The sequence below is a fragment of the Bipolaris zeicola genome (assembly GCF_000523435.1).
Source record: "Bipolaris zeicola 26-R-13 unplaced genomic scaffold scaffold_37, whole genome shotgun sequence".
Taxonomy (NCBI): Eukaryota; Fungi; Ascomycota; class Dothideomycetes; order Pleosporales; family Pleosporaceae; genus Bipolaris; species Bipolaris zeicola.
This window is the reverse complement of record NW_006912086.1, coordinates 141,350-164,078: the sequence shown is the minus strand read 5'-3', so window position 1 is coordinate 164,078 and position 22,729 is coordinate 141,350. Positions and strand designations below refer to the sequence as shown.

The 22,729-nt window shown below is 50.7% G+C and overlaps 9 protein-coding genes across 9 annotated transcripts; 6 read left to right on the top strand and 3 right to left on the bottom strand.

Moving 5' to 3' along the window:
• Positions 1 to 1,845: 1,845 nt before the first annotated feature.
• Positions 1,846 to 3,354, bottom strand: COCCADRAFT_90723 (uncharacterized protein; the record flags this gene model as incomplete). Its single annotated transcript, XM_007712041.1, has 3 exons — positions 1,846 to 2,538; positions 2,588 to 2,699; positions 2,747 to 3,354. The coding sequence occupies 3 exons, from the start codon at positions 3,352 to 3,354 to the stop codon at positions 1,846 to 1,848; spliced, it is 1,413 nt and encodes a 470-aa protein (XP_007710231.1).
• Positions 3,355 to 4,734: 1,380 nt separating this feature from the next.
• COCCADRAFT_90755 (uncharacterized protein) lies at positions 4,735 to 6,515 on the top strand (the record flags this gene model as incomplete). Its single annotated transcript, XM_007712040.1, has 2 exons — positions 4,735 to 4,857; positions 4,920 to 6,515. 2 exons carry the CDS (start codon positions 4,735 to 4,737, stop codon positions 6,513 to 6,515), a joined length of 1,719 nt encoding a protein of 572 aa, XP_007710230.1.
• A 1,144-nt stretch (positions 6,516 to 7,659) lies between these two features.
• COCCADRAFT_73056 (uncharacterized protein) lies at positions 7,660 to 10,012 on the top strand (the record flags this gene model as incomplete). The annotated part of the gene is made up of 2 exons (XM_007712039.1): positions 7,660 to 9,197; positions 9,250 to 10,012. Coding segments are annotated over 2 exons (2,301 nt in total), but the record flags the coding sequence as incomplete, so codon positions are not given.
• A 93-nt stretch (positions 10,013 to 10,105) lies between these two features.
• On the top strand, positions 10,106 to 10,321 carry COCCADRAFT_44775 (uncharacterized protein; the record flags this gene model as incomplete). The annotated part of the gene is made up of 1 exon (XM_007712038.1): positions 10,106 to 10,321. A coding segment is annotated over one exon (216 nt), but the record flags the coding sequence as incomplete, so codon positions are not given.
• A 747-nt stretch (positions 10,322 to 11,068) lies between these two features.
• On the bottom strand, positions 11,069 to 12,474 carry COCCADRAFT_90606 (uncharacterized protein; the record flags this gene model as incomplete). Its single annotated transcript, XM_007712037.1, has 2 exons — positions 11,069 to 11,959; positions 12,037 to 12,474. 2 exons carry the CDS (start codon positions 12,472 to 12,474, stop codon positions 11,069 to 11,071), a joined length of 1,329 nt encoding a protein of 442 aa, XP_007710227.1.
• A 1,172-nt stretch (positions 12,475 to 13,646) lies between these two features.
• COCCADRAFT_3320 (uncharacterized protein) lies at positions 13,647 to 14,556 on the top strand (the record flags this gene model as incomplete). The annotated part of the gene is made up of 3 exons (XM_007711986.1): positions 13,647 to 13,784; positions 13,846 to 14,121; positions 14,176 to 14,556. 3 exons carry the CDS (start codon positions 13,647 to 13,649, stop codon positions 14,554 to 14,556), a joined length of 795 nt encoding a protein of 264 aa, XP_007710176.1.
• A 900-nt stretch (positions 14,557 to 15,456) lies between these two features.
• On the top strand, positions 15,457 to 17,580 carry COCCADRAFT_3319 (uncharacterized protein; the record flags this gene model as incomplete). Its single annotated transcript, XM_007711985.1, has 1 exon — positions 15,457 to 17,580. The coding sequence occupies one exon, from the start codon at positions 15,457 to 15,459 to the stop codon at positions 17,578 to 17,580; it is 2,124 nt and encodes a 707-aa protein (XP_007710175.1).
• A 339-nt stretch (positions 17,581 to 17,919) lies between these two features.
• Positions 17,920 to 18,870, top strand: COCCADRAFT_35022 (uncharacterized protein; the record flags this gene model as incomplete). Its single annotated transcript, XM_007712007.1, has 2 exons — positions 17,920 to 17,931; positions 18,031 to 18,870. The coding sequence occupies 2 exons, from the start codon at positions 17,920 to 17,922 to the stop codon at positions 18,868 to 18,870; spliced, it is 852 nt and encodes a 283-aa protein (XP_007710197.1).
• A 569-nt stretch (positions 18,871 to 19,439) lies between these two features.
• On the bottom strand, positions 19,440 to 22,593 carry COCCADRAFT_24592 (uncharacterized protein; the record flags this gene model as incomplete). The annotated part of the gene is made up of 5 exons (XM_007711997.1): positions 19,440 to 19,952; positions 20,128 to 20,266; positions 20,435 to 20,595; positions 20,764 to 21,978; positions 22,084 to 22,593. 5 exons carry the CDS (start codon positions 22,591 to 22,593, stop codon positions 19,440 to 19,442), a joined length of 2,538 nt encoding a protein of 845 aa, XP_007710187.1.
• Between the last annotated feature and the right edge of the window lie 136 nt (positions 22,594 to 22,729).

Sequence of the window (22,729 nt, the reverse complement as noted above, 5' to 3'; positions counted from 1 at the left end):
TACAGAGGATAGCGACGCATCTAAAGAATAACATCTTATTCTATTTATTACTAAAAATTGTGGTGGTGTTGCGTAAGAAGTATTGCGACGTTGTTTTAGTGGGGGAACTGCGGCGCTCGGTGGGGTGCGGCGCTCGGTGGTGAAACACGTTATTCTCTTTTTTTTATCGTTTTCGATTTTTCAATTATCCACCCATTTGCCGAAATACTTTTCACAGTGCTTGTCATATGAAATACTACCGTTCTGAACTTCCTAAGTTGTTCAAACATCTACTAAGATGTGTTTTAAAAATAGTATTTCTACAGAAATAAACTGTCTATCGTTTTCTTACTGCCTAGTATTAGACATTTTGCCGACATAATCTTCCGCCACTTTTTTTTTAACTTCCGTGTTATGTGTGTTTGTGTGGAATACGCGTTTTTATTGAATTTCGACTCTATAGTCGTTATTAAAATTGTTCTAGAATAACTATTTTTTTTTCCCCTAAATTTTCGTATTTTTTTTCTAAAAAAAATACGATTTCCTATTGTGAAGTCTTTCTCTCTCTCTCTCTCTCCCTCTCTATCTATTAGATCCAAGCTGAAATGGTGGTACGAGTTGTTGTGTTGGAAAAAAATTGACATTTTTTAACCTGGCGTTTTTTTGACTTCTTGGTGTTGAAGTATTCGCGAATGTATTTTTTTTCTTAGTAATATGCTATAAAATACTCCTTATTATTTTTGTATATCGTTTTTTTTTGATCTGTAGAGTATTAGGCAGTTGATGTATTTTTCAAATGTTGATGTTGTAGAATTTCTATTTCTCGTTCTCAACTTCATAGTACTAAGTATTCAGGTTTTAAATGGTTTCCGAGCATCGTGAAGAACCCGTTTACCGTTTTCGGCTTTTCCGAGTATTACGTCATGGAATGTTATTCATCGGGTTTAGCTTCCTAGTTCTGACATCAAGTATGCGCTAAAAAAATTTCTTCTAGCATTGTGTTTTAAGAGACTATTTTGCAGTTTCCCGAGTGTCGTGTTGTGGGATACTACTTATCGTTTTTGACTTCCTGACATCAAACATCCGCTTGAATAGTTTCCTAGATCTGCGTTAGGAAATAACTTGAATATGTTGTATCTGTTTGGTGTAAAGCATATCGGGTTATTTTTCCAAGAAAAGAGTGGTAGGCCGCACATTAACCTGTTGGAGTCGGGCATCTAAAAATGGTGTTATGAAATTTCATCTATCATTTTCCAACTTCAGTCTCAAACATTAGCATCCACAAATCACATTTTCAAATAACGACGAAACGAAATCCTCATATATTCCATGACATGCATTAATATGCCCCTTTCCTCCCTCTCCCAATCGTGCGTGTATATAACCACCACTCTTCTGTATACGTCTTTCCCCCCATATTCCCCACGATCTACATTAGATAGCAATAGTCGGCCTTGCATCGTAGCCAAAGTTCCCCTGCAAGTCCCAACAAGTCCAACTACTCCATCACTCCATCCACCTTCTCGCGCCAGAAAAGAATATCAAGAGGAAAAATAGGGCCAAAAGAGATTCAAGAGGGATTTCAATTCAATCAAATAAATCATAACAACATGTTCGCTTAGTGTGAGTGAGAGGGAGAGCCATTAAGAAGATATCAAAAGAAAAAGAGAGGGCAAGAACACCATCGACGCCCTAGAGACATGCTGAACAAGTGAATGCCGAGCGAAGAAGAGATGATGCGAAACAAATAAGATCCTATGGCGATGAGTCAACAGGGAGAATGTCGATGGATCCTGTGTATGGGACCAAAAAATGATATCCAAAAAAGACCAAAAAGCCGCCCCTATTTCATATATCTTTCTTTTACTAGTCAAAGCGCACAGGTGGGAGACTGGGGGCTTCACTTGGACGTCGTCCATTTCCATTCGTGTCCGAGTCAGATGAGGAGGTCTCAACTTGGTGCAAGCGGTTTCCAGCAGCCCTGCCGGCACTACCGTCTAGAACAAATGGGCCAATGTCATTGCGAGGCGTCATTGGACCATCGTGTACGCGGTCGGGTGCTAGGCCATCGGTCGCTGTGTGATGTAGTGGAGTCAGACCTGCGTATTGGTTTGCTCCAGACACGTTGATGCTAACGGGCGCTGTGGCGGACGAAGAAGGTGGCGTGATTTGGCGATCCGGTGTCTCGGGTGAGGACTGATGCGTATTTCCGTTGGCTGACTCGGTACCGTTGATATCCATGTTTGTGATTTGCTGTCGGAGGTCGCTGAGGTCAAAGTTTGAGCTGCTCGAGTTCATGGGTGCAACAGAAGCACGAGGAGTGACGTGGCGGTCGGCTTGTTCTGTGTTTGCATTGGTGGTTGTGTCGCCGTTGGCTACTTCCTCGTCACCCTCCCAGTCTTCAAACTCGCCCATGTCTTCCACATCCTCTTCCAAGTCGGCGACCGCCCTGCAGTTGGGACAAAGAAAGTTTGGCCATGTGGGCCCATTGAGGATGGGACGAATGCACTTGTAGTGCCAGACATGTGAACATGGTGCCACAAACAGCGATTGACAAGGCTGCAATGTGATTAGTAGAGCCCAGCTATATCAAGGCATGGAAACATACTGCTATGGACATCAAACAAATAGCACACTCGGAGGTGTGTGTAGAAGCGGCATCGCCCGCGACCTCCTTCTTGTTCTTGGCGAGGGCCCGCAATCTTTGGTGGGTTTGTTTACTAGACGAGTTAGCAAAGGCGCTCTCAACAGGGATATGTAAACATACTTGAAAGTATTCAGGCCCTGCTGCCAGCCGCGATTGCATTCAACGCGGATTTTAACACAGCGGAAAATCATCTCTTCACCCCCACGGAAATCGATGCCCAGCTGAATAATATCGCCATCCTTTATGCGGAAAGGCTTTGATTCGACGTTGGGCTGGCTGAGGCGGATGTGATTCAAAAAGGTGCCTGACGAGCTCTTGACATCTTTGATATACCAGCTTCCGTCCTTGCACCACAGTTCGCAGTGCTTTCTGCTGACCACTTTGGACTTGAATCCAATCGCCGCAGCGGAAGGGGTGTTTGAAGAGATTTCTGGCGCATTATCGCGCTCCGAGTAGCGGCCGACGCGAAGCACGGCCGACTCGTCGGGCAGCGTTCGCGTGATGGTGGGGAATATCAAAGAAGGTCTGCCGGCTCGGGGGTCTTGATGTGGGATGAAGCGAATTGAAGGGAGGTGTTTGACAGCGCCTCCGCTATCGGTGGAGCTGTCTGATGGCTGGGTGGTGTTGGTAGTGGTGGTGGTGGAGGCAGAAGTGGTCGCTGGCGTGGGCCCAGTGTTGTTGCGGACTTGCAGCTGGGGCTGGGCCGTCTCTGAGCGAGTGCGGGTCATGGTCTCGTGGGGCGAGGCAGGCGGTGAGTCTGCTGGAGGGCTCTGGGGCTGGGCGTCGGTGGTTTGGCGTCGCGACAGAGGAAGCAGACGCGGCAGAGGAGGGTGTTGGGAAGAGGGAGAGGGAAGGGCAGGTGAGGCTGGCGGCGTGTGTGTTGAGGCGCGTGGGCGGGCCCGTTGGCGGGAGGCGTCCTCACGTGTCTGGTCTGGTGGGCTGGCCGAGTGCAGGTGAAGATTTCTGAAGAAGCTGATTCCTCGATGGACGCCCGTCGGTCGCTGAGCTGACGAGTCGGACGACAATCCGGTTGAGACAGCGGCTGGGGGAGCTGGGGCCGCCGTTGTAGTGAACATCACCTCCCTTGGTCTTGGGCGCGGGATCAGAGGTAGTAGTAGTACAGGAATAAGCTCTGGCCTGAGGCTGGGGGGAGGCGGCAGGCTGATTGCGCGAGTTTCGAGGGCGTTTGACAGACGACACAAGTGGCCCAGGTTAATGGGGCATGGGTACAGGCGCGGGCGAGTCTGAGGCAGAGGGCAGAAGAGTAAATGCAAATGCAGATGCGAGTGCGGACGCAAGCAGCGGAGCGAGCCAACAGGGTCGGGGCTGGTTTATGCAGCCAGGGCGGCCAGGGCGACGACGGCGATGGGCGTGCTAGTCAATGGGTAATGAGCCGATTCTAGAGCCCGGGCGGGCTATTCTGGGCTGCGATGGGCTCTGCACTCTGCGCTCTTTGGGGGGGCAACCGACAATGGGCAGCGCAACAAGACACTACTGCTGCACGCCTTCTCACGTGCCCTCCTACACACTTACTCACTCACACATACACGGCAAACGGAGCGCCCGCCCTCGGTCTCAGTCATGGCCGCCAGCATGAACGTGCGGGCTGCCCTCGCCGCCCTGGCGCAATGCCGTCACGAAACCATACCGCACACTGCCATCCTTACGCCTAGTCTGGACCCGGACCCAAACCATCATCTCCTCCGCTGTAATCATCGTCCACCCACTACTATCCTCTGAGGCATTTCATCCGCCCCAACGCCGCCCAGCCGCCTGAGACAAGGCCTGCCGGTGGCGGCGTTTTACTGCCCGCCGCCGCTCTCTATGGCGCGCATGCCATCATACCCTCTCCTCCACCCTCCCCTCGCCATAGGGCCAGCAAAGTTTCGTCTCATCACGTCACATGGCCCATTTCCCCAGTCTCGCATGTCGCCCGCCACGCTCAAGGCGCTGATCGCAAATGTTGCCGTGTGGGGCCGCCTGTCTGCTCCGCCATGCTGGGTACCCTGCGCCTTGGCACGTCCACGTGACATCATGTCATGCCTGCCCGCCCGCTGCTTGGGAATTTTTCCCCGTGCGCGCCATCAAGCCTTCTATTCATGCCCGCCATGTTAAGACCGCGCACCTGCCGACCGCTATCCCGGGGGCTGTCCACGCCATGCTCGTCTCTCAGAGCACCGCCTGCATATGCTGGTAGGAGGTCTCTGGCCACGGCCGTCGCCCAAGAGAGGGTTAGCATTCCGCCATCCGCCCACGTCGATGCATCTGAAGCCATTCTAAACCACCATTCTAGGACCCCGCCGAACTCGACCAAATCACCACCCTGCCCAATGGCATCCGCGTCGCCACAGAGGCCCTCCCCGGCCACTTCTCCGGCATTGGCGTCTACGTCGATGCCGGCTCGCGCTACGAAAACGATGCGCTGCGAGGAGTGAGCCACATCATCGACCGTCTGGCATTCAAGTCCACGCGATCCACCACGGGCGACCAGATGATGGAGAAGATTGAGACCCTCGGCGGCAACATCCAATGCGCCTCGAGCAGAGAGTCGCTCATGTACCAATCCGCCACCTTCAACTCGGCCGTGCCCACCACCGTCGGTGTTCTCGCAGAGACAATACGCGATCCCTTGATTACAGAGGACGAGGTCCAACAGCAGCTCGAGACGGCCGACTACGAAATTGGCGAGATCTGGAGCAAGCCTGAGCTGATTCTGCCAGAGCTTGTCCACATGGCAGCATACAAAGACAACACCCTCGGCAACCCGCTGCTCTGCCCCAAAGAGCGGCTGCCCTTGATCAACCGCTCCGTCGTTGAAGCATACCGGAAAGAGTTCTTCAAGCCTGAGAGGATAGTAGTCGCTTTTGCTGGTGTCAACCACAATGAGGCCGTTCGGCTGACTGAAGAATACTTTGGTGACATGGAAAAAGGCACAGGCCCAGCACTCCCCAGTGTAGGCTCAGACAGCGCGGCAGGATCACAGGCAAACTTCACGGCAGACCATCCCATGCCCACAGGCGCACTACCAGGAAGTTCCAATCTCATCTCCAAGATTCCCTTCCTCAAGAATCTGTCCACATCGACCTCATCCACCGCCAACATAACCACAGCACCCGACCTCAACTTCCCACCAATAGACACCTCGATACCTTCGCAGTACACTGGCGGTTTCCTCACACTCCCTCCAATCCCTCCGCCAGCGAACCCCATGCTCCCTCGCCTATCTCACATCCACCTCGCCTTCGAAGCCCTCCCCATTTCCTCGCCGGACATTTACGCTCTCGCAACCCTTCAGACGCTCCTCGGTGGTGGTGGCTCCTTCAGTGCCGGTGGACCTGGCAAGGGCATGTACTCACGCCTCTACACAAACGTCCTCAACCAACATGGCTGGGTCGAATCCTGCGTCGCCTTCAACCATAGCTACACCGACAGCGGTTTGTTTGGCATCGCCGCCTCATGCGCCCCCTCCTACACCGCCCACATGCTCGAAGTCATGTGCCGCGAACTCAAGTCCCTCAGCGACGAAACAGGCTTTGCAGCCCTCAAGGACGGTGAGGTGCAGCGCGCAAAGAACCAGCTCCGCTCTTCCCTCCTCATGAACCTCGAGTCGCGCATGGTTGAGCTCGAGGATCTGGGTCGCCAAGTCCAGGTCCACGGTCGCAAGGTCGGCGTCAAGGAAATGTGCAGCAAGATCGAGGCTGTCACCATCAAGGATCTCCGTCGCGTGGCTAAGCAAGTGTTTGGTGGTAATGTACACAATGCGGGTAAGGGCTCTGGTGCCCCCACCGTGGTACTGCAAGAGGGGGAAATGGAGGGACTCAAGCGCAAGGATTTGACATGGGACGACATCCAATCGCGAATCGCGAGATGGAAACTTGGTCGTCGATAAATCATTCTTCCTGCTCTCTTTCTTTTGTTTCTCTCTTCTCTCTTCTCCTCACAGCATCAGTTGGGCCAGGCGTTTTTTTGATCCACTGGCCATTCCCATGACGAAAAAATATGAATCCCCAACCCAAAGTAAAATGACGATTGTAGAAAAAGATTCGTGTATGATATAGACCATTCCATAAGGGCATGAGGGAGATAACAGTAATGAATACATACTTCATAAGGTGATGTCCCTAAGTTGGAGAGAGACACCACTATGTCGCGAGACGGGGTTTTTTGTTGAACTTGATAAGGGGATAAATGAGACATATTTATTCTCTCTGATTACTATTTCTTTAAAGTTGGTCCACCATATTTGACAAGGGTCATGATAGTGTTGAACTTGACTATTGATTGTTTCGTTGTATCGAGTAGGAAATCTTTTCAAAACGATCGAGTGATAGCGGGATAGTATGTTTCTGGAGGTTGGTGCAGACAAGGCTCTTTTAGGGCTTTTGTTGGATACTGTAGGTGTATTCTGTAGTGATGTAAACGGCGCTATGCCTATGTAGCCAGTCGCGTTCTAGCTTGCCATCTACTCAAATCATACCATGCTCGCACAGATCGCGGTAGGGTTTCTTACACCACTCTGCGTTCCGGTCCGCAATGGCCCTCTAACTTAGGCCAGTGTGTTCGTCTATGCACGGACCGACACGCCCTACTACTAGTACTACAGACATCCTGACACTTATAGTTATACAGTGAACAACGGCCTATGATAGTGTTTTCCGCACGATTTACATCGCAATTCTCGTACGAGAACTGTTTCTCGCTTTGTATTGTGGTGGCTGTCATGCGGTTATGCGTTGTCAGTTATGCCTACTCAGCCTCGTGTCATTGTGCAGGTGGGCTGCGCCTTCTGCTCTGGGCGTTGGATATATGCAGCCTAATAACCCAACATTCGGCTCGCGGCACTGCAGTCTCCTGACACCAATTCTCCTCAAATTTTTCCTCCGCAAAGTCTTAGTTGAATTTCGCAACAGATCCAACAGCTACGTTCTTTCTACTCTGCGCGAGTGAGACCCTGACCACGTTCGATTCCCTCAGCCTCGTTTGAAGCCTCAACATTTGCCTCTACCACTTGCATACGCAGACACTACAGCCTGATGCGGCTGCTATACACTACGAGCGATGGGCTGCTTGGATGGACTGGCGACCTGATTGGGGACAAGATCCCCCCTTATGCGATCCTGTCGCACACTTGGGAAGAAGGACAGGAAGTAACATTTGCTGACCTGAAAGATCTGCACAATACAGCAGGTGATGAAGTACGAAGAAAGCATGGGTATCAAAAACTCCTGTTCTGCGCGCAACAGGCCAAGCGGGACGATCTGGACTACTTCTGGGTGGACACTTGCTGCATTGATAAGACGAACAACACAGAGCTTTCTGAAGCGATCAACTCCATGTTCCGCTGGTACCAGAATGCAATTAAGTGCTACGTATTCCTTTCAGATGTCGAAAAGGACACCCTAGAGGGCGATGGCAAGTCAGCATTCAGAAAGAGCAGGTGGTTTAACCGAGGATGGACGCTTCAGGAACTACTGGCACCTCGTTCCGTCGAGTTCTTCTCTAAAGACGGAGTTCGACTAGGGGATAAAGATTCACTCAAGCAAACTTTACACGAGATTACCGGAATACCTATTAAAGCTCTTTCAGGGAGGGACTTGTCCGAGTTCGACGTTGCTGAGCGGTTCTCATGGGCAGCAAATCGCCAAACGACACGCCAAGAAGACGGTGCATACTGCCTGCTAGGTATATTTGGTATCTTTATGCCACTAATATACGGTGAAGGCAAAGATAGTGCTATGAAACGGCTACAGAAAGAAGTAAAGGGAGCTTCAGTGGACACCGCAGGTCAAGAAAAGTGGTTTGGTAAAATCTGCAGCTGGCTTTCCGCTCCTGACCCGTCCACAAACTACCATAAAGCGCAAAAGCAGCGGCAGGCTGAGACTGGACTCTGGCTGTTAGACAACGCAAGCTTCACTAAATGGAAAGCAACTCCAGCGTCACGACTGTGGCTGTATGGGATCCCGGGATGCGGCAAGACCATCCTGAGCTCAACAGTCATCGAGCACCTGCTGCAACACTGCTACAGTGATGCTAGTATGGCGACAGCGTACTTTTACTTCGACTTCAACGACATACAGAAACGGAACCCAGAGCTGATGCTCCGCTCGTTGCTCTGCCAGCTCCTGCAGGGCTTGGTTATAATACCTAAGGGCGTCAACGCATTGTTCTCGGCATGCGCAGATAGGGGTCAACAGCCATCACTACGTGCGCTGCTCGAACTCATACCGCAGGTGATACAACAGTTCACGCATGTCTATATTGTTCTAGATGCGCTCGATGAATGCACACAGCGCCAAGAACTAATGGATATGCTTAAGGTAGTGGCTAGATGGCAGCTTGACAACCTACATCTGCTTATGACTAGCCGTAAAGAGCGGGATATCGAGACATCTTTGGAGAGTTACATCAAAGAAGAAGACACAATCTGTCTTCAAAAAGACGTTGTAGACAGCGACATACAACGATATGTTCAACAAAGGTTGTCTGATGATAAGAGTCTAGCACAATGGAACAAAGATGCTGCCATCAGACAAGAAATTGAGGCTACACTGATGCACGGAGCTCGTGGGATGTGTGTATTAAAAACTTAGCGACCTACAGAACTATAGCTGACGAGAGTGTAGGTTCCGATGGGCTGTGTGTCAGCTTGACACGTTAGCACAGTGTCGCAATCGGGTGATGCTGCGCAAGTCATTAACCACTTTACCGAAAACGCTGGATCAGACATATGACCGCATTCTCGCTGCTATAAGTGAACAAGATCGCGACTTCGCGATGCGCATCCTGCGGTGGCTAACGTTCTCTGAGCGGCCGATGTCGGTCGAAGAGATCGCTGAGGTTGTCGCTATTGACGTAGCACGCGAGCCAGCGTTCGACCGCGATGGAGTACTGGAAGACCCGCTAGAGGTGTTGAACATCTGCTCTAGTCTTGTCACTACCACGACGAATGAGCTGGACATATATCAAACGATAGAATCTCCTACAATCACTCTAGCGCATTATTCTGTCCAGGAGTATCTTGTGTCAGAGAGAATCAAGCAAGGACAATCGAAGCAGTACAGTATGCAAGCCGTTGAATGCCATACTACGATAGCAGAGGGTTGTTTGAAATATTTACTACAATTCCAGCAACCAACTTCAATACACATTCTTGAGGAGTTTACGCTCGCAAGGTATACAGCAGAGTTCTGGGGTAGACATTTTCGAAAAATAGGGGATGAGACAAGCAGAGTGAGCCGAGTAGCGATGAGCTTGATGTCGATGGAGCAACCCGCATATCTCACATGGATCCGGTTGTGGGACCCAGATTTTCCATGGAAGAAACCAAACTTAGCAAGAGGTCTAGAAAGCATAGCTACGCCGCTTTACTATGCCGCATTGTTGGGCTTGTGCACAATTACGGAAAAGCTCCTAGATGCAGGCGCCGACATCAACGCCCAGGGTGAATATGGCACTGCACTGCAGGGAGCTTCACTCCACGGCCACGAGCAGATAGTTAAGGTGCTACTAGACGCGGGCGCCGACATCAACGCCCAGAGTAAACACGGCGACACCGCACTGCGGATAGCTTCATCAAGAGGCTACGAGCAGATAGTTAAGGTGCTACTAGACGCGGGCGCCGACATCAACGCCCAGAGTAAACACTACGGCACCGCACTGCAGGCAGCTTCACTCCACGGCCACGAGCAGATAGTTAAGGTGCTACTAGACGCGGGCGCCGACATCAACGCCCAGAGTAAACACGGCGACACTGCACTGCAGGAAGCTTTATTTGGAGGCTACGAGCAGATAGTTAAGGTGCTACTAGACGCGGGCGCTGACATCGACGCCCAGAGTAAACACTACGGCACCGCACTGCAGGCAGCTTCATTAAGAGGCCACAAGCAAGTGGTCAAGCTCCTAGTTGATGCAGGTGCCGTTTACCCTAGCCGCAGTAGTAGCTTTGCTGAGGAACACATCATGGTGAATGCTGTAGACAGCTCAGTTGGGATCACCTGAACAATGTTGCAAAAAGGCATCAACTCATCAAATACCCTTTGTATAAATAGCAAACTTTCATGATTCTTTCTCCACCGTGAAAGAGACCCAAAATCCAAACTATCAAAATCTGAATCTCGAGACGTGGTTGTGACTTGATCACTTGTGCACGGCATTTTACCAAAAGAGGATAAAAAAAAGACGTTAAACCATGAGCCCCGGATTCTTAGTTTGCCACGTACACTCTTTACGCTGGAGTGAAGAACGAAATCAAAAAATAAAAAATAAAAGAGTCGCATGAATCGTTACTACCTTCCTAACCTCCGTAACCTAAAGTCCCTTCTTTACCCAGTAGTCACCAGTATGCAATCGTTAATCCTCAAAACTCCCCCAAAGTCACCCCATCACCCCCTTTACCAACTTCCCCCCTCCCCTCCAAAAAAGTCACAAACTAAGGTCTTCGTCTCAAACTTGCGTCATAATACTCTGGACCCCCCTCCCTCGTCCATTCGCCTCACCAGCAACTTCCCTCGTCCTAACTACAGCCCCCGACTTAGCCAACCGCGACGCCGGATCCGGTAGCGTAATCGTAGCGACATCTGGTATGTGCATTCGCGCCGTGTGCGTCCTCCCCGTTGACGGGACGCGGGTATGTGAGTCTTTTTCTAGGGGGTAGAGTTTGAAGGCCGAGTTTGTGTTGATGGCGCTATCTGCTGAGGATGATGATGTGGGCGGGATTTGAGGACGGTGATTGTCATGTTTATTTTCTTGGCGGGGGCGTCGCACGCGGGTTGTGTTGCAGGAGCTAGTTGAGGTGGAGGTAGAGGAGGTGGAGTTTGCGGTGTCCCAGGTTGAGGATGTGCTGGTGGAACTGGGGTCGCGGTTGTAGCGGAACATGCCTTGGATTGTTGACTTGAAGCCTTGAGGGACCAGGGGCGATGAGCGGGAAGATGGCTTGTCGGTTGAGGGAAGACGGCCGATTTTGTAAAAGTTGAGGCGGGGACGGCGTTGGGTTGCGATTTCGTCGAGGTCGGTTTGCGATGTCTGGAATGTGGCGGCACTGGAGTCGGTCGTGTTTGAGGATGGCGAGTGGCGGAGACTAGTTGACGTGGCGGGGGAATTGAAGGTCGCCCTTGTGGATGGTGTGGCATTGGGCGTCCTGGACGACGGTACTGGTTGCCTTCTCATTCCGATATTGCGCATGGTTGCAGCAGGCTTGACGGGTAATTTTGCAATGTCTGCTCGTGTCAAGGGGGGGAATTCGCCTTCCATGACGGCTCCAAAAGAAATGTAGACGCGGTCCAGGTAATAGGGGCGGCATCCATGGCATGCTTTGAAGTTGCATCCTGAAGGTTCCTGGGTGTCTGTTAGTGACATCCGACTTTATCATTGCAATTGTTTTGCATGTGCTAATCTAACACATGTCCACTTACCGTGTCTGCAGGGAGTAGACTACTCATGGCACCATCAGTGCCACAAGGCGCCATTGCCATATCCATGAGCCTGGATATGGCATCGTTGGCCTGATCAGCCTGCTGTACATCGATGATGGTATGTTGCAGATCGCGCTTCAGTTGCTTCAGTTTTTGCAGTTGCTGATTGGTGTAGTGTCCGCTCTCTGCGGCAATAATAATACTTTCGCTCAACCCGGCTCTTTCCAGCTCTTTCCGTAACCTCGATTTAACTGGCATGATGTCTGATGTGTTTCGCGATATCAGATGGCTGAGGTGCTCGGTTTCATTGTCCTGTTTGCATTGATAGAGGAAGCCGATGGAAGATGAGCAGCCACAAACAGAGCACTGCTGATCGTGCCCGTAGACACGGTCCATGTCTACATGAGTGCAGTTTGTCGTTTGTGTGCGTTTCCCCATGACCGAGGATGGTGGGGTTGGCGGGCGAGTGAGGAGCTGAGGTGTCGGTGCGAGGTGTCGGTGTTGGGTGGAAAGACGGCGAGGATGCAGCAAGTTGGAAGTGATAAGAGGAGTCTTTGAGGAAGGTAGAGTGGTCACGAGGGTAGTTGTAAACGTGAAAGGGAGCAAGGGGAAAGAAGGAACATTCGGGTCTCGAAGCCTGGATTGTTCCAGAGTCATGTCAAACGCCAAAGAAAAGACCGGAAAAGGGAATCATGACGCGCCCGGACAGTGTCTTCGCAGGGCGGCTACCCAGGGGACTTTTGTGTTTTGACATTGTGTTTAATGCTGCTTGCCGTGCTACAGACGGTTGACGGTCCCTGCGTTCATCTCAACTGTTTGCTGTGGTAGCGACATACAAACCACGCGACCAGTGGCGGTGCACCCAGCGTCTGCTTTAATCCAACGGAAAGACGATCAACAGGAGCAGATGAGAAAGGGGGGAGATGAGAAAGAGATGGACATGACGGTGTGTATGCAACACGTGGTTGGAGAGGCGCTGGAGTCTCGTCCAGCATGGTGAGGTGGCAGTGGGGGTGCAGTCAGATAAACACACGCGCATGCGCACGCGTATCCGAGTCTGCAGCCATGCGGCTGACGTAGAGTATGGCGATGTAAGAATGCCATGGAGAGGGCGGCACATGTTTAATGCGAGATGGACCCATTGTATCGGCAGCTGGGGCAATCTACGACGCTTCCATCGGCACACAAGGGAAAAGCAAGGGTGAACAGATGGCCGCTGTGCCAAAGCTGCTTGGGTCGCTTCGCTGCAAAAGGAGCTAGGCCATTTGCCACGGCGTTGGAGGCGAGGCTGCTATCTATCTATCCAAGCAGCACGCCCGGCGTTCTCCTAGACATATCTCATGGACTTGGAGTAGGGCTGATAGGCGAGAGCCGAGGTCGTAGTGCAGTGTCAGATCACGACACCTCCGCCTCGACGGCCTCTGCATCCTCGTCGGGCGACGGCGCTAGCACGGACTGGGATCCGAGGCTGTTTACATTCATCCCCCAGCCATCCGCACGTCAGCTCAACAGCTCCAGCCCTCCCCCACAACAACATTCCCCGGCCGCCGCATTCTCCTTCTCTACGCGCCCATCTGCATTCCGCTGCCGTCGCATCCCATTGAGCCGCCATGTCGGTCAAGTTCGACAAGGAAACCTTCCACTCGACGGCCGCTGCCGTCGACGCGGCCTCCAAGGGCAACGACGACCTGATGCACGAAATCGGCCAGGCCATCACCAAAGGCGGCGGCCCCAATGGCTACCTCGCTGTGAGTTTGGCTCCTCCGGACATGCTGCGTCGAATTCTCCAACTGACTGTCCGCGTCCTAGGCCTACCTCAAGCAGCTGCAGAGCAACCCATTGCGCACCAAGATGCTCACCTCGGGTACCCTCTCCGGCCTACAGGAGTTCCTCGCCTCGTGGATTGCCCATGACCGGAGCAAGTCCGGTCACTACTTCACCTCGCGCGTCCCCAAGATGGCCATCTACGGCGCTCTGATCAGTGCGCCCTTGGGCCACGTCCTGATCAGCGCGCTCCAGAAAGTTTTCCAGGGCCGCAAGAGTCTGAAGGCAAAGGTCCTGCAGATTCTTGCTAGCAACTTGATCGTGAGTACAAGTCCGCTCTCACTTCCGATGGCCCGCTAACCCGTGCCCGTCCAGGTTGCGCCCATTCAAAACAGCGTCTACCTGATCTGCATGGCCCTCATTGCCGGCGCGCGCACTTTCCATCAAGTCAAGGCTACGGTCAAGGCTGGTTTCTGGCCCGTCATGAAGGTCAGCTGGGTCGTCTCGCCCCTCTCGCTGGCCTTTGCCCAGCAGTTCCTCCCGGAGACCACCTGGGTACCCTTCTTCAACATTATCGGTTTCATCATTGGCACATACATCAACGCCCACACCAAGAAGAAGCGATTAGCCGCTCTCAGGCGAAAGCACTACGGCGAGGGAGGCGGAAGGACTTCTCGTCCCGGCTCGCGCCCCGGCTCAGTCAGTGGAAGGGCTGTTGACGAATACGGTCGTCCCGATGATCGCCCACGCTATTAATAATTAGGGCTAGTGGTGGCGGCGCAAACATGTCCGGAGTCCTGTTCGCTGTTCTGCCCGCATCGATAGTGGCAAGCGCCCACGTATCGAGACAAGCCTATTACCCGTCTTTGTTTATGTGTTACGACATCCTCGGGGGGAAAGGAGATTCGGCTAATAGTCAGGCGCTTCAGCATTTCGTGCGCATCCATTCTCGCTCCTCTTACGTGCTTTGTATATCCCATCTGTTGTTTTTTTGTTCTATGATTGGAGCCGCACCTGGTGTTGCTGCAGGCTTCGTTAGCTACACACTATACCATCCTTACCTCTTATCCGCCCGCTTCCGTGTCTTTCAGATTTCATCATTCTACTAATGTGCACAATTGCCAGGTCAGCTTCAAAGTGGGTAAAAGAAACGCTTTCTTACCAACGTCTGTATAGATCCAGCAATGGGTCTTGTGTAACTGGAGATGTGTTGGCTAGCTCGGTGTGACAATGCTGGCGCTATCGCTCTGCTCTCGTGGCATGCTTGAGCGTTCTGGAATTCATTGAGAACAGACAAATGTCACACTGATATGGAAGCAGCTCGATTGTTTGATAAGGGCACCAATGAGATGGGCAAGGGTTTTCTTTGACAGTCCAAAAGCCCCAGCTTCCATGATATCCACGGCAAACGGTTTGTCACAACACCTGTATCACCTCATCCTGAAAACCGGTAACCATTAGATACAAAGGGAACCCAGCATGAGGAGACTTTTCATAGAAAAGTATCATCAAACGACGCATATGCAACGGTCAAACACTACCGTTGCTAACTCCATTTGACTATATAGTTGTAGGTGGCGTCCCTCGCTCAGGCGCACCAACGTTTTGGCCATTTTTTGGATGTACCGACTTACCTCGCTATCTCTACTTGACTTCATGTCGTTGAGCTTTACTGACCTCCTGGCGCTATTTCCGTTTGGCGATGACTTCGTCGACGAAGAAGTGTTCTCACGCTCTCAGTCCCCCTTGTCTGATTTACTATCGGACGTGTACCTGCCTCTCGACTCCTACAGTTATGGCCATCCATTATTGAATACCACATTGCAGCTGCAAGACCCTTATTTGCGGTGCGACAGAGACCTGGAATGGAACATTGACTGGGCTGTGGCTTTCCTCGTCGACCAGTTGGAACAACGCTGGGTAGATGCAGCTGCATCACTTATGAACATTCGCAGACAAGCAGCAGCACTCCACGAGAACAGCTTGAGCGAAGAAATCCCTTTTCAAATCTTCAACAAACTCGACCAAGCTCTGTTTGCTGGATTCTTGAAGAACTCTGTCTTTCTCGATGTCAGCAGATTAGACTCTGATATTTCTGGTGTTACTTATACGCACCGATGGGGACCCAATCCGGAAGTCAAGCGCATTTCCATCATTTTCAACCAAGATGCAATCAGACATGGTCGAGCGCGGGACATTGTGGCTACGTTGATCCACCACCTGATCCACGCATACTTTCTTGTGGCTTGTGGCGAGCAAAAGGAGAACGAGATGGACTATGGGCGTCTGAACCACGGCTTACAGTTCGGCAAGATCATGCTCGCCATCAGGAGGCTTTCAGCTGCTCATGGTAGAGAACTTACAACCTTGGACTATGGGCATCGCTTGTCCAGCAGACATCACTATGCCGACGACTACTACCGCCCGTGGACAAGAGACGAAGTCAAGCACGAAGATGGGAACAAGTGGTATTTTAGCCATTGTCACAGTGACGTCCGCGGACCATCTGATAGCGAGGTGGACAAGTGGTATAAGAATGTTTGCCAACCAATGCTTGACCTACCACCAAGTATTCGGGGTCTCGAGGTAGAGGTGTACAATGTCCGACGACACGAGTTGGTGAAGAGACGTCGGGCGCACCTCGGTTCTTCTTCAAAGTCTATCGAGTTTATTTTCAGGGATCGACCAGTCCTTGTTGGCAGGGAAAAGATTGAGCGGTTTCCGAGTGTCATGAGAGCTTTTGATAAGGCTGGCAGTCGTTTTCTCAGAGTACATAAGGAGGTCTCGGAAGACACGTTCATGCGCCTTCTCGAATTCCTCCATACTGGCTCTTATCCTCCTGATCCGCATGTCTTTGCTGGCGCTGCAGTCGATCGAGATGTCCGACACAAAGCCCCTCCTATCATCAAGCCCCAGAACATATCTGTTGAAGCAGTTGTGGTCTTAGCCGACATACGATTTGCCAAGCTCGGCTTATATATGGGCTTCGAAGACTGCAAGGCCTACGCCTTGGATCGCATGAACACATACGGTGTCCTATACGAGGACCCTGTAGCTGTTCTCAAAGAGATTTACCGAGGCTGCGAATTAGACCCTGATCTCAAAGTCTGGGCACGCATGTTTCTTACACGTTGCCCTGCTGCATCGAGCCCTGGTTATTACCACGGCGATTCGCTGGGTCACAGTACCGTAGAGCCACCCAACCTGTTGAAACTTAAAAGTCAGCAAGGTCCTTACCGGTCACGCTTTCTCAATGCCATTGAAGTTAGTGGAGCACTGGAGAACGATGTTAATAAAGCTCGTGCCGAGCTCAAAACCGCAGGCTGGTATACACCCTTCAGGCGCCCAGCCGATCAACCTGCGCACAATTTGAACAATCATCTTCATGTTCGCCCGCACTTTTTTCCTGACTCGTCCTCGCCTTCGTCATCATCATCTGGCTCATGGTACAAGGTCCGAGACCTCACTAGCCAGCTATCTTCTCTTAGCGTGAACCGCGCTCCCGGAATAGAGCGAGGTAAGGTGCGGGATGGCGACCATATCGGACCGAATTGCACCTATAAGAAAGTGAACTATAGCATGAAGGACCGCGAACAACGTCTGAGAGATGTTGATGTTGAATTGGATAAAGCAAGGGAAAATGTGAAAAGGTTAGAAAGGGAAAGGGAGGATCGAAGGAAGAAGGAAACCCAGAAGCAAGTGAAGATCCAGGCAGTGGCGCTGGTAGAAGAACTTTTGGAGGGGAACCTGGGACAGAGAAGGGGTATTGACGAAGATTAAGTTTGTGTGACGTTGTGGTACACGTAGAAAGTGGCGTGAGACGAAACCTCCTGGACACGTTGAATATATTTCCTTCTAAAAATATCGACCGACGGGGTGTAGCTAAATGTGGTCGTGTAGAAATATGCAAGGCATACAATTATTCCGTGCCAATTAGGGATTGTAGGGCGTCTCAGCTCCAGTCCTTCCTAACGAGGTTAGCCCAATAATGCTGCATGTAATCAAGAAATCCTCCGTGTGGCCCTTTTCAGCTCTGCACGCAACCTCAATCCGTAAATAATTTCTATCAAAAACCTGCCTTGACACTGTCTTCGTATCAGAAAGAACCATTACGTCAAGATGGCGCTCCAAGTGCGTATACCCCCAACTATTCCAACCGGATTGACTCGGCGCCCAACTATCATACTACTACCAAGGACATAAGTTGGGCCAGCTAACCCACACCAAAAGCACCCAAAGCATCCCCCAAACGGCACCACACCACCATGGACGCAATCTCATAACCAAGACGAAACGGCAATCGGCTTCCTCGACCTCCCGCGCGAACTCCGCGACCTAGTCTACGACTTCGCCTTCCGCATCCAAGGCGCCCTCCTCATCTACACACGTGACCCGACAGCCGCGCGGCTCGTCGCCCGGGCAATGAACATCCAGCACGCTGGCCGCGGCCCCAGCGCCCCGCAACCCCTAGTCAACGGCGCCCTGCCCGTCGCCCTACTCCGCACGTGCCGCCAGCTCAACGCCGAAAGCAGTCCCATTCTCTACTCTGCCAACGTCTTCTCCTCGTGGAACGCCCGCCTGCTCGAACTCAGTCTTGCGCACCGCAACTTACTAGTCAGACATATCGTCATGGAAGCGAGTCCCCGCGGTATCTTTGACAAGAGTCTCGAACATGTCAAGTATTGCTGGAAAAATCGCTTCTGGCCTGAGATTCTGAAAAGTGGGAAAGCCTTGTTGGATTGCTTTCCTAATCTTGAATCGCTGACTTTTTCGCTTAAGCCGCCGAGGGGGGATGAGCTGTGGCGTCCGGGGTTCTTTGCTGTAGGCGGTAATAAGACGAGGGAGCAGCGGGTGGGGATTGTGGCGGTTTGGATGAGTCTTGGGTGTTGTTGGGCGGATGCGGATCAGGGGTTGAAGGCGTGTTTGCATTTGGAGATGGGGAGGCAGCCAGCGAGGATTGCGAGGGGGGAGTTTATGGGGTCCAAGTTTGCGCCTGAAGAGGAGGAGGATGACGGGGTGTGGGATTATACTGAGTTTGCGGATGCGTTTGATAGGATGAAGGGGTTTTAATTCTGGGAAAGGTTAGGAGGGTATCTGATTTTTTCTGTTTGTATCTAAAAGTTGGAGTTACCAGGGTTGTGCTAGTTTTTAGTATTCCTTTCTAGTGTGTATAAGTACAGCACTGTTTTTTTTTCGTAGTTCAAGTAGCTCTCAAGGGGGATTTGGGGAGATGCTTGCTCTGTATTGAATTTTGAGAACTTATTGCTGCAAAATAAAGATGCTCAGAACTATTTTCTTTTCTCTGAGCGAAGAGTGTTTGTCGGAGAAGTTTAGCTTCTAGCTTGTATTAGCCACAAAGAGAAGAAAGGTATCAACGCTGTTAATCATTCTAGGGCTGCCTTAGCAAAGTAGTCTGAGGACAAGATCGAGATTTTATCCATTCCTGAGTGGCGAATTTTGCAGCTACAGGTAGGTTTGGCTCTACTATAAAGTTTGTATCATCTCCTGCAAGACCCTTTAAACCATTATATTCAGCGTATCTGGATTCCGTGTTGAGTACTATAGGGAAAGTCACAAGCGGAATATGTACTTTTGAAAACGGGTTCTATTCTGCTAGTCATGTGGCACGGCGTTTAAGCTCAAAATATAATGTCATCCGAATCCGAATCCGAATCCCAGTCCTCCGATGTGTCCCCAGAATTCGTATCCTGCTCGTTTTGCATCTCTATGGTTTCCTGAGCTACCTGTAGCTCTTGCGCTGCTGCTTGCGCTATCTCTCTCTCTCGTACTGCCGCTCGTGCTGCCTGTAGCTGTCGCGCCGTCGCTTGTTCTTTCGTTCCCAACGCTGCTTGCACTGCTTGCGCCGCTTGCGTGCCCATATCCACTACTGAATCTGCCATTCGCATTCTCATAGCATGTGCCCCGTCGAGTCTTCCTCGCATCTTTATCACCTTGCCCAGATCTCGCATGACATCTAGTATGGTAATATCAGAATCTTCAAATGGCACTTCGTGAATCTTTAGTGCTCGTCTAAGGATATTTTCCGCCTCCACAAGCCTTTGCTGATGTAACAGGGCAGCACTCAATTCCCGCAACAATGGCACTGATTGTGGGGAGTCAATCCCGAAATTCTTTCTACATGCTCCTAGAGCCTGTATACAGACATAATTTGCCTGATCGTACATTCCCTGGACAATCAGCTTCTGGATTTTGTCACAATCTTCCAGCAATTGTTTTGACTGCAGTTGTGACAAATCTCTATACTGATCCTTTGCTTCATCGTACTTTTTTTTGGAAGTTGAGAATCTCCGCCAGAGTTTTTCTCACCGAGAACGCATCTTCAGTTTGATGCCAATCCTTCTCTTGGTATACTGATAGCAACTCTCTACACAACAACTCTGCCTCTTCATACTTTTCCATAGAAACTAGAAGTGACCCCAGGTCACTTCCGAATGAAAGCAATGATCTGGTATCATTTTCAGAAGTACTTTGATACCCCTTTAGTGCATCTTTGTAGAAATATACTGCCTCTATGGGTTTCCCCAGCTTTGCAAGCATAAGCACCAATTGACGCGCGACTGGAAGCGTTGATTGATGCCAATATCCGTACTTCTTCCGTTGTAACTCTAGATACCTTTTGTACCAATTTTCTACCTCTTCCCACTTTTCTAGTTCTTGTGTCACGTATGCTAGCTCTGCGATCGTTGAAATCGTTTGTACGTGCTCGTCCCCTAGCGTATTTTCGTATGCCATTAGTGCCTGTCTGTACACTACTTCTGCTTCGGTATATCTCCTCTGTTTATGTAGTTCTGTCGCTACGTTTTGAAGATTGAATACGATGACCCAAAAATCTGTGCTAGGCAATCCCTTATCTACCCCGGACGTTCGCAAACAGTCTTCTTCATCCGCGACGAAATCGATAAAATCTTCATATACTGACTTTTGTTTCAACTTGCTACTCACTGAGTTGTGATGTTCTAATCCGAATTTTTTCTTGCTAGTCTCAACCACGTGCGCATACAACGCATGCGCGTCCTTCCAGGTTCCTGAGCGGCTCAGGGCCACTGCTAGGGTAGTCAAGGCCGCCAATCTATTTGACTGTTCGGTTTTCTCCCACGTTTCTTCCACAGGGATATGAGAGGATACCGAAGGTTGGTACTCGATGCTAGCACTGGTCTCTCTTTCGGGAGGCTGGATATCAGCGTGAAGAAGGCCCCTGGACTCATCTACTTGTATTTCCAGTGTTGACCTTTCTACACCACCACGGTCGCTTGAAAATGTCAAAGTCGAGAATCTTGACGCGTCTGTCCGCTTACTCTTTGCCTCCTCCACAGCAGCATTTGAGTCATTGTTGGCATCAGTCGAAGCGCTAATAGGGATGGCAAAAAGTGCAAGTTGCTCGAGATGGCCGGCGAGGTGACGTTTAAAGACTGTTGAAGTAACAGCCAGAATCCCTGTAGGTACTGATCCGCTCGTTTGAATAACTTGCTCTTTCAAACGAACAGACCAATCAGAACAGCAAAGACAATCAGTTGCTGGAATCTGAGCTAGTGACTTTCGAGAGAGATCTCTTGCTGTTTGTTCACCGCCATCATCTAAAGTCTCTTCATGCTCTCGTTTCAGATGGAGAATGTATTTTTCCTCTTGATTGAAGAATCTTGCGCAAAGGAAGCATTTGTAATCCACACGGTGAAAAGTCATTTCATGTTGGAACCATTCGTTGATGTCACCAAAATATGGTGCATCACAGTCTGGGAACGTGCAGACGTATGGACGAAGATCTGAGAAGACGTGCTTTTTCCACATACGCTCGATCTTGAACTTTTTGATGCGAAAGCAGAATGGGCACTCAAACTCTTTCCCACGATCTGTGCGTAAAGAATCAAGCTTTGGGATGCGAACATTGGTGGATGACTCATGGTCGCTGTCGATCGAGCGGGAAATTGTTGTGTAAGAACGAGCATCATCTGGATCTGATTCATCGGCAACGTTCAGTTGAGGCGCGAGCTTTTCGGCGGCGATAGTGGTGGCTTTGGTGAAGAAGGAAGGTAGACTCTCCCTGTCTAGCGTTGGCTTCGAACCCAGTGACTGCTTAATGTTAGGAATCTGAGGTTTGTAGGCCGAACCACCCGATTTTTCATGGTGACTGAGTGGATCTGCCAGCTTTTCACGGTGGTCCTATATATAGTTGAGGTAACGTCTTCTTTGAGTAATAGCCCGCCCAAGCCGTTGACAAAGCCAGGCGGAGTCCTTTGCGGCAAGCTTCGGATATTTCTCGCCAACGTGGGAAATGTCGAATTGGTCATTAAAGTGATATCTGTTACGGCTGAGAGCTTTCGCAAACATATCTGTGGGTGTTGCACGTCGGATGAGAGTTGAAACTCTGAAGAGCCGGGTAACGGTTTCACTGATTTCTTCCTGAAGCTCGTTAACTTCGCTAATACCTCTTCCACACTCATCTTTAGTCTCGTCAGCCACCGAGACCATTTCTTCTCTTTCACCCAAAACAATATCCAGGAGGTCTCCAATGACTTCTTTCAAGTCGTCTAAGAGACCCCAAATGTGAGTAAGTACATCATTGGCTCCTTGTAGTCGTGACTCGATGGACATAGGCGATTCGGGTCGATGGAGAGCTCCAATGTTCCCAACAAAAAGACTGAACCTGTCCAGTTCCTCCCTCATTCGAAGATTCCTAACATTGTTGCTGTTGCGATCTGGCTGGGCGAGAGCCGAGATGACTTCGTGGAGAATAGCGATACAGGAGCGGCACTGGTCTGACACGGAGAGCGTCATGTCTCATAATCCAGTCATCAAGAATACAGTTCACCCAAAAAAGATAGTTGTGTGCTCAGGTCTTGCGAGGCCGTTCTGGCAATAACATTAGAAGATTAACAATAGGAATATCCCAATGATCGTGGTGTCATGGGGG